General features: G+C 37.8%; 1 protein-coding gene across 1 annotated transcript; it reads left to right on the top strand.

Moving 5' to 3' along the window:
* The first annotated feature begins 8,364 nt into the window (after positions 1-8,364).
* LOC117295557 (CD209 antigen-like protein E) lies at positions 8,365-8,853 on the top strand. The gene has a single exon (XM_033778253.1). The coding sequence runs from the start codon at positions 8,365-8,367 to the stop codon at positions 8,851-8,853; it is 489 nt and encodes a 162-aa protein (XP_033634144.1).
* The last annotated feature ends 2,074 nt before the right edge of the window (positions 8,854-10,927 follow it).

Below are 10,927 nucleotides of genomic sequence, written 5' to 3'. Positions count from 1 at the left end.
TTCAAACTGTGTAAGTTTAATGTAAATCTGTGGACATTGTGTTTTTTGTCCTACAAAAGTTACATAGACCCTTTAATTGCTACATGATTTTAATCACAAAATGTTCCTGTCCATAATACAAAATTATTCCTGTAGTGTTTTTTTAATATAACTTTTAGAAGAAAATGGTTTATAGAAGATGTTTGTTTCATATATTGTCCCAGTTAAAAAAGGCAATTATTAACCCAAGCAAAAAGTAGACAGAATAAATCTTATTTCTCACTTTGTATGAAACTCAACTGAAATGAACAGAAGCTTGTACTGTTAAACTACTTTTCGTATTACACTCTAGATTCATTTCAAATGAAATATGTCAACATTCCCAGTTGGTCTCATGATCAATCTACATTTCTTTTGCGTTGGGTACCCAAACCGTCTCACATTACAAAACCAATATTCAGCTCCCGTTGCTGCAAGTAAATACCGAGACTAATAACGAACTTGCCATCCAGTCCTCTCTAACTAACATAAAACCCCGAACCTAAAGCTTTCTTCAACCAGAGTGTTTGCAGAGGTGAGGTTAAATAGACTTCCCTCTGTCGTTTTTAAGTAGATATTTGCTAATTTTCAAGCCGTAGTCCTTGAGTCAGTTTGTAAAAAGCCTGGATGCAATTACTGCGCTACACGCTGATTAACAAAGAAATCAGTCTCCAGGTATGGCATAATTATATTGAGTCTCTCGCTCCTAAAGCCGTGGGCTAAAGCGAGCTTCCGTCGTTCACAACAGTGTGTTTTATAATACGCAGGGCCGGCAGCTCGGGCCGAACCATGATTCATTCAGGACGACGTTGCTGGTGCTGCATTTCTCCCTAACGCTTGATAGATACTTGAGACTAGCAGGCCATTAAAAGCTTCTTGGATTACCTAGGACCAATCAGCGAATCAGCAGGCTGGGTTGGGTTGATCAGCCAATCATGAGACTACGCTCGACCGGATATGATCTGGTGTGATAAACCATTATCAAGGTATCTGGAGTGTCTCAGAACCCCCCCCCCCCCCCGTCGCTCCTTATTATTCTCTCTTCTTGTAGTGTGAAGCAAGTGAATAATGTAATGCTTGAAATTGTAATAAAGCATGAATCATACACTAATGAGCAGCAAATTAATGTTTGTGATAATTAAGATAATTAAAATAACAATGGGTCTTAAAGTTGTCATGTAAGCTCAACATATTTATATGATTAAGAAATTTTGTTATTACACAAATAAACTGAAGATTTGAGAAATGTAACTCAAATTTGTACCACTTCACTGAAAAGGAGTCCAATCACATATAAATTTAATGATTTTTTTTTAAATGTGTATTTTTATATCCCATGAGGATGACTTCTCTACCAAAAAAAAAATTGTTGTTGCTTGATATGCTGTATGTTTGTACAAATCTCTTATTTTTCTTTTAGGTTGAATTTGTTATTTTTAATACGCAAACCAGATTAAGCAGCTCTATGAAATTTGGCCCTGGTCATGGCTAATCCAGCACGGACCCTACATGGATCGACACGTTTCATTACAAAGATCCATCTGTTACCAACATTCTAAACTGCAGCTCCCATCCACATCACACACCGACCCAAAGTGGACCAACCAATTTCTGAAATTAATCAAAAGTCATTATGGTAATGAGAAGGAAACGACACCCACCCCACAGCTGCTAGAAATATCATCAACATCAATAGACCCTGGCTCTATCAATCTCACGCCATAAATTCACGGTAAATATGAAGCCGAAAACAGCGTGTAGAAAACAGTCATATGTGACAAGCACTGTCAAGTAGCTTACGGCCACGGTGGTGGGTGGATATAAATTGATCACTGGCCGCTGCTGTTACTATAAATTTGTAGTCAAGCGACTCATCTCCGTCACGTCTAAGAATTAATTTGAACAAGAAACTCTCAGCTAGCCAGTCAGCCTAATACTCATCATGTTTTGCTTTATGAGTGAACAGGTGATAATGTGTACTTTTGCTGAACGTGAATCCACTACTTTACAAAAATTACCTAAACATGATTAACTTCTAATGATGTATGATATGCATACACAAGAATAAAACATTCATTCATTCATTTTCAATACAAACCAACTGGCAGCACAGAGCTGAATTATGTGTCATTATAGAAGGTAAAAATATTGATAAAAATGTTATTTAAACATGATATTGATATTGAATACTGAATATTGATTAACATGTTTGAATTCTCACTTCTCACAATAAGACCAGACTATTTAACCATCCAGCCTCAATTTCAGTCAATGGATAAATGGAAGACTAGATGAAATTATCATGATGACTTACTCATGATGGCGTTAAGTCTTAAAGACTTTGCAGACCAGTTCTAAATGCACTAGCAGCTTGAACATTGCTTAGAGACGTGAGGTACGAGTAGCTTATGGCTGTTTTGAAAACATGTGGTCAAATCTTACATGGGGAAAAAAAGACTAAAAGGAATATAAGAGAAGTAATCACCTTCAATTGTTATCATTTCTTGGTTTTCAATTTTGCGCGTGAAAATAAGTTCTTTGCAATTAATAGACATTATGCACATGACGTCATTTCAGTAGGGCGCCCTCACCTAGAGGTCAAAAGGAGGTTGTTCATTGGCCAATGCTGTGCGCCGCGCGTACAAATCTGTGCGTTTCAATTGTTTTGTCACCGTTTTTCCACTAAGATGACCGCTGGATGACATCAATGCATAAGGTCTATTACAAAATCAGTTGCAGTGTCCCAAGCCATTAAAGACCTATATTCATTCAAACAATTTTGAAGAAATCACAAAAGAGGGCTCACATTTTGTTTTTAAAGAAAGCAGATTCTTTTGTGGTTTCCGGACATATTAATATATTTGTTGAAATCCTGTGTCTAAGTCACGTTTTACACGACACAACGTCCATGAAAAGCACATCATTTCAGACTGAAAGGTTTCTCTGGAAGACAGATACCACTTCATTTAACAAGTCAATTTTCAGATTTATAATGAATATCTTCAGATGCTGCACGAATTTCTTCCAGAATAACTGGCCAAATGAGTTTAACCTTACAATAATTTGAGTCTTATTAGAGTGCAGACAATGGATGGTGAAGCCAATGGAGAAGGGCCTTCAGTCCTTAGTGATTAGAGAAACCAAACAGAGGAATCTGAGATGGGGAATGATATCTGCAAAGTAATAAATGTACCTCATGGATGCAGGGACAATCATGACAGAGAAATTAAGCAGCTCTTTTATCAAAGTCTTATCAACAAAATATCCAGACAATGCCATCTTGAATTAGTATTATCTGCAAACCTTTGAATTTGAAGGAAACACACTAATTGTAAGACATTATGAACATTTATTTCCTATAATCCAGTACTTTCATCCAGTCATTTTCCTGGGAAAATTATACTGGCCTTTTGCTGGCAAGTAGAGCGTCCACAATCAAAGTGAATTTTCTCGTATGTTGTTCTTCTTAAGAAAGCACCCACCACATGTATTGGCTGAGCAAATTAAGCAGTGAGCCATAAATTAAAACTGACAAGTATTTAGGAACAACCTATACCTGGTGGTTTATTATAGTATTTTGGCTTAAGTTCTGTATGACAGTAAATCTTGTGAAAATAAAGTCAAGAACTCATTTAAACCAATGATTTTAACTTTGAAGACAGCATGGAAGTAGACTCAACTAAAGCCATCACCCTATGCAACATCATCGCTCCATGCCCCCTAACATCCCCTGACCCCCTGCTACGCTCACCGTACATATAAATGAAGCAATTACTGTTTGGCGTGATCAATGAGCACACCAGAGGCTAAAAGACGCTTAAGCCGTCTGAGCTTTACATGTAGCGTCACAATGAACATCCTGCTCAGATTCAATCCTAATCAGCACTCTACCACACGCTGCGTCTGCCATAACCGAGACTCTGCACTAGAACCCAAGGAGACTCGTGGTTTCAACGAGTTTTCTCAGGCTCTCCATACACTGATCATCTATGACCCGAAAAGAATCAGGGCTTTAATCATTATCTAGGACTTGAGAAGACTCAGGTCTTTACTTAGTAAACTCATCATCTAGGACTTCAGTCTGCTCATTATCTAGGACCTGAGAAGACTCAGGGCTTTGATGAGTTTACTCATCTAGGACCTGAGAAGACTCAGGGCTTTGATGAGTTTTCTCAGGCTCTCCAAACACTGATCAGGACCTGAGAAGAATCAGGTCTTTATTGAGTTAACTAATCATCTAGGACTTGAGTTTATTCATTATCTAGGACCTGAGAAGACTTGGGGGTTTGATGAGTTTTCTCAGGCTCTCCATACACTGATCATCTATGACCCAAAAAGAATCAGGGCTTTAATCATCATCTAGGACTTGAGACGACTCAGGTCTTTACTTAGTAAACTCATCATCTAGGACTTCAGTTTACTCATTATCTAGGACCTGAGAAGACTCAGGGCTTTAATGAGTTTACTCATCATGGACCTACAAAGATTTGGAGCTTTTTATTCATCATCTAGGACCTTGGAAGACTCCAGGCTTTAATGTGTTTACTTGTTATTTAGGACCTGAGAAGACTCAGGGCTTTTATGAATGTACTCATCATCTAGGCCCTTAGAAGACTCGGAGCGAGGCTTTTATGAGTTTGCTCGTTTTGTTTATTTGTTTATTGTTGAGATTAATCCAAGATTTTCAACCACTTTTGATTTGTCACTTCAAATTACACAGTTCCGACTTGAAATCTCATGATATCTGATAAAAATTAATGATTTCACACAACTCTATCAAAGGCCATAGAAACTGAATAATTAGCTACATCCTTTTTCCCAAGGAGTCTCATCGTCAAGCGTGACTTGTGTCTCTCGAGTAAGACATATGAAGTTTAGGAGGAAAATCAGTTAGTGTTTTTCAGAAAAAGGTGACTTTGCTTCACCTATCAGGAAATCTACCCTTTCTTGAAATGTTTTAGTCTGGCTACGCTAACAGTCTTGACACTAACCGTACATCATTTACATTGCCTCGGACTAAAGATCTTAATCATTGCATTAGAAAGTCCATCTTCTTAAAGTCTGATCTTCTTTCCATGACCCCAAGGGTAAGTTTGTGTCTCCCATGAAAAGAGAGTGGCTTATATGTAAGCTTGAGATAATGTTATGGTCATGCTGTGCCAACAAACGCCACAAGCATCGTTGCATATAGACTGGTAGATTAAATCCAAATGAATACATAATTTGTTGAGCAATGATGCAGTCAACTGTAGATCCATCTTAATATAACCATGAATCATTGGATTCTTGTCTCTTAAAGGCAGTTGACACTATTGGTAATTACTCAAAATAATTATTAGCCTAAAACCTTACTTGGTAACGAGTAATGAGGAGAGGTTGGAAGTATAAAACAGTGTGAGAAACGGCTCCCTCTGATTTCGAGAAAGAAGTAATTTTCCACGAACTTGATTTCAAGACCTCAGATTTAGAATTTGAGGTCTCGAAATCAAGCATCTAAAAGCACACAACTTTATGTGATAAGTGTGTTTTTTCTTTCATTATTATCTCGCAGCTTCGATGACCCATTGAGCTCAAGTTCACAGGTTTGTTATTTTATGCATATGTTGAGATACAGCAGGCGAGAAGACTGGTCTTTGACAATTACAAACAGTGTCCAGTGTCTTTAAAGGGAAGGTATACATTTGGTAATTACTCTTAAAAATCATGGCAACAAAAGCTTACATGGTTAGGCATACAGCAGCTTTCGAGAGCACATAGCATAGCATTTAAAATAAAATTCACTTTGAAGTTATGTAAAAAGATAACAGTTTTTATGCCCCAAATCTTGAATCTGACAAAACCGGAGCACATTTTGAAGAAAAAAAATTCGGATGAGATTTGTTTACATCTACATCTACATTTTTAATTATGATTAAAACAATCAAGCAGTTCCAATAACCGAATGTTTGCTTTGCCTTTAAAGTAGATGATAAAGAAGGTAAACAACAGCCAGAATGGATCTTACATATAAGCTATGAGAAGTGTACGAGATAACAACTTGAGTCTGCAGATCACATCTTTAGAGTTAATTCTGTGACTGTTGAGGTAAAAAACTTTGCGTTTCAATGACTGGAACACCCCATCCTTCGGTCTCTAGAGTTTTTTTGTAAACAAACCTTAATTTTTGATGAACGCTATTCTCCTACACAGTTACAAAACATCGCTTCCTCAATACTTTCTGTGTCCTGGTGAAAAGAATGCTGAAAAATCCAAATGCAAAATCCTACAATTTGAAATGCCAAGCCATCATCAACTATTTGTTCCTTTCCTTTTTACATTTTTAAGTAAACCAATGTTTACTCCAATGATTGCACTAAAGACAAACCGACACACTGAAATCCTGGAATTTTGAACCCTGAATTCTCATCTAACAACCCAAGACACTTTCTTAGGAGACCTACATATCAATATTCATCTTCATTCCTCACTCTATTTTGTTTTTCTTCCATGGAGCACAGACAGACAAACCCAGGTTGAATTCACTTTCGCCAAAGCAAATATTTTAGCAGGAGATTGGCTTGGCAGTTACCTGCAGCAACACAGTCCGGGGCCTGACTGTATCAGTAATTCAGAAACCTGTACTGGGTGTTTGCCCGGAGCCTAGCCTGACAGATGCTCTACATGGATGGCAAGGTGACATTCTAGCACTCACGGCCACTGTTATGAAGTCATGGTACACTCTTATCTCAGGCTAGGTTCGCTAGAGATTGTTCACATCAGTATGTACTCAATTCCCCTCAGTCTGAGAGCTTGAACTTTATCATGATTAAAGACTAAAGCGAAACCCTCGGCACCTAGCCAAAGTGTGCATCGATATAAATATAGGTTTGCCCTCTAGCCATGACTGAAGGAGTCGAGAAGAAGAACTCTTTCTCCAGACCACTCGTAAAGATCGCACATGCTGTTTAAGAAACACAGATGGCGTAAGCACTGAATTACATTGATTTTTATCAACTTCAGCTCAAATTCGTGTGAAACATTCCAGAAATTTGACTTGGCAGTTTTCCCTGATACTCAAACTGGTATTGCAGTCAGTATTTTCACTGACTGTGAATAACCATGGAGTGATAAAACAGTATTTGAGAGCAGATAAATTTAACAATGAAATTGGAATCACGGTTGTGTTGGCACTGGTTCGGGATGGATGACAAATTGATCAAATTCTACTTTGATAATGGCATGACCACGTTATTTTCTAGGAAACATTGATATTATATATTCGCTCTACATGTCTAATGCATGCAGGGAACATAAACCAAACACAGAAATTTGCTGGCTTTTAGTTTTCCAAAAATTTCACATGTCATTGCCGACACTTGAACATTTTTATTTGAGTGTGCCATATTTTCGAACCCATGAGCCTTAGGGCTGCTACTGTGTATCAGCTACAGGGAACTCAACTGGCACTAATCAGTTTGAAAAAATGTATTCAATATGATATCACAAGGTTTGTATTATTCACACATCATCCAACAACTGGGAATGTTAGGTCATACCTTCATGGCAGAGGCACACCCCCCCCCCCCCCATCCCCTCTCTCTCTCCCCCCCCCCCTCTCTCTAGTCGATCAAGGTCAGAATCATGTTGAGATTTGCCCAGTAATGACTGTTTTTAATAAGTAATGAACAAAAGAAGAAACTCAAGGGCATTGTGATTAAAAGACTCAGAATTTAATACCAAACATTAACACCACTTCTAGCCGTATGCCGTTTTTTGCCTGAACCATAGAGTTAATTTAAAGGCAGTGGTCGAAAATATGAGGTGTTATGCCTATATAAACAAGAACCAAGGAGACTTTGATACAAACAGTTTTAAACTTAACCCAGATAAAATGGATAGGTCAGGTTTTTATTTTTAAGCAGGAAACTGATTTAAGCTATCGACTTGCCTTCCATTACAATGTTACAACTCAAGATCTAATTTGGTATCTGCAACTGCAGTTCTGCAAATAATTGGTATTTATCTTTTTTTTGCTAGAAATGGTAAAAACTGTCACTTTAAAGCTCGTTGCTTGGAGATGAGTTTCATCATAACAAAGGCTGTTTCTACTTAATTAAGTTATTGAGCCAGAATCATTGTTGATGATTGTAAAACGGGTCAGTAGGTGTTGCACAGAATTCACTTTTAGCTGTCAACTTCAACGATGCGCTCAAACAACAAGTGTGTGTGCAATTCATAACCAACCTTGGTACCACCTTGTTATCATTTCTACATCAGCAAAACAAGTTTGTTTTTGTACACGCTCCGATGATGTATTTAGAGCAATTCATACCTCTTGCATTTTTGGTAAACTTGATAGTTTCTTCGATGGCAAATGAAGAGATGTGCTTTGCCAACCGTCGAGGAGGACTATGTCCTCCTGAGTGGAGCTTTTGGCGTGGTGGCTGTTACATCGTCACAGATAAAGTCTTTGTGTTTGAAGAAGCAAAGACACATTGCCAAGATCTTGGAGGTGGGGTCATGGTCCCACAATCATCGGAAGAGACAAATTTCATCTTAGATCTGGTTTCGTTGGGAAACCACCAATATCTTCAATATCTTGACAACACTGGAGCTGGTTGGATCAACTGCACTTTGAGTACCGAATGGCAATGCTTCGATGGAGGTAAAGCAGTCAAAGTTTGGAACTGGGATGCCACACAGCCTAACAATATGATGGACGGGGGAGAGTCATGCACCATCCTACTGAAGGGTCTTCATCTGGCTTTCAAAGAAGGACCATGGCATGATGCTCCCTGCAGTTGGGAAATTGCAGCGATTTGTAAGAAACCTGCTACACCTACCCTTCATGTCTAGATGGAATCTGAGAGATGTCTACACCAATCCTCAATCTATAACTCAACTCAATTGAGATATTCGTCTCGATAACATAACAATTGTCTAATTCTACTGAGGCTCTCTTTTTCTTAAAACACACCAAGGGACTGAAAATCATAAGAAAGTATCTGCAAGAACAATCACAACAATCTCAAAATGACTCGAGTCATTTACAGAACAACCATGGATAGAAACTAGGAACCACTCTTTGATCCTTTGCTCACCGAACAAAACCCAACACTTACTGAATCAGACAGGACAATTAATCCTGATTCATCTGTAAAAACAAACTTTTGATGTTATCGTAAAAATCTAGAAGCAATAGAAAAGTCGAGCTGCAAGGAAGTTTATCTAATAAATTTTGGTTTTTACCCATAAACCGATGTGTGTTAGCACTGTATAATGAGTATTTTCCCGAGTATCACAGGCATCATACTCGGGTGGGATATGTATGGGTAAAAACCAAAAATTAATATTCTTTAATCCCATGCAAATTTAACATCTATTATATGAAGTGTATCTTGTTATTAAATGTTGCTATTTTAAAAAGAAGTTTCAGTCTGTGAAACTTTTGATGTTATTGTAAAAATCTAGTGACAAGAAATGTTAAGCAGCCATCAACAACATTTTGTTAGTAATTATTGATATTTTACGTAGATATTTTCAGTGTGTGCTAGGATAGATTGAAGTTGTAATATTTGACTAAATATGTTTTTTTCTTGGTGTTCATATAAAAAATTTAAAATCTAGTTTATTTCAATTGTGTGATAGAAATACACAAATTTGTAAATGTCATATTTATTACTCAAAACCAAAGTGAAAATGAATTTGTTAGTACGGGCCTGGAATTTTGTCTTTTTTCAAGGGGCACTTCCATTGGAAAATCTTAAAGTCAAAGGGAAACTGTTGAAGGGGCACAATAGTCAAGACCAGGGGCAAGGGAGACCATGGCCTCCGCGACCTTCGTGTAACTCCAGGTCTGTAGTAAGAATGTATTTTGATAGTGGAAGATTTAATGAAAACTTTAACCTTAGATGCTCTGTTCATATCTTTTCAAGGCAGGATTGTTTGTTGCGTTTGTAATGTTTGTGGTAGAAGAAACAGTTGCACTATCGATGTCCACATACTATTATGAAAATAAACAACATGACGTATATAAAATGGATTTAAAATTATCCGATTACTATAGCCCATAGACATCTGAACCCATCATCGTGGCTCTGCTTCCTGTGATAGTATGCGCTCAAATCATCTCTGCTTACAGGAATATTAAAGAAAATCGAAAAAGCTGGGCAACCTCACATAAAGTGTGCATGTGGACTCACTGTAGAAACTGAAGTGCAACCGCAAACTGGCTGATTCTTCACTTGCTGCACACAGCGCTATAAAATTGGGTCATGGAATCAAATGCAGCATAAAATTGGAACAGGTAGCGCATTTCATCACACGGAGCAAGCGTGTTAACGTTGATCGCAACAGAGAACTTAATAGACATTGTCTGGCACTCTGGATTGGTGACATCAGCAAGCAAAATATAGCAGGTTGTATCTGAAAGCTCACTGCTGAGACATTGATTATAAAACTTCATACCAGACCAATTCTCTTGAGAAACATAATCACTGCGAGCAGAACGGCAGATAGGTGATGGGATTGTGCTTTTGATGATACAAGAATTTAATTTGGCCAAAGTCAGCATACCACACTAGAAAGATATTGTGGCTACTATATGCAGTTGCAGATTTGTCCTGTGAGGAAATCTGGTAGAATAATAAGAAATGGCAGCCATTTTGAAAATTTAGCAAGATGCTTGTTTTTCTACCCTTATTTTATCAAAGAACAACTTTGTGATGGCCCTGTAGCCTAATATCTATCTCATGACAAACATACATTTTGTGCCAGATTCCGAGCTTGAGTCATCAAAGGCACAATTCCCTCATATATTTCCCTCATATATTCCCACCCAAATCACCATTGATTCTTTTGTCGACAGCAACTAAAATTGTCTCGGTATGCTAATGAACCTTGGCAATGCAAGAACCATTGTCCCTTAAAC

Source organism: Asterias rubens, chromosome 10 (assembly GCF_902459465.1).
Source record: "Asterias rubens chromosome 10, eAstRub1.3, whole genome shotgun sequence".
NCBI classification, from domain to species: domain Eukaryota; kingdom Metazoa; phylum Echinodermata; class Asteroidea; order Forcipulatida; family Asteriidae; genus Asterias; species Asterias rubens.
The sequence above is the reverse complement of the archived record's forward strand: the minus strand, read 5'-3'. Positions and strand labels throughout refer to the sequence as shown.

Excerpts from the sequence above, each read along its gene's own strand:
- LOC117295557 (XM_033778253.1), top strand. The coding sequence starts at position 8,365 with ATGGCAAATGAAGAGATGTGCTTTGCCAACCGTCGAGGAGGACTATGT.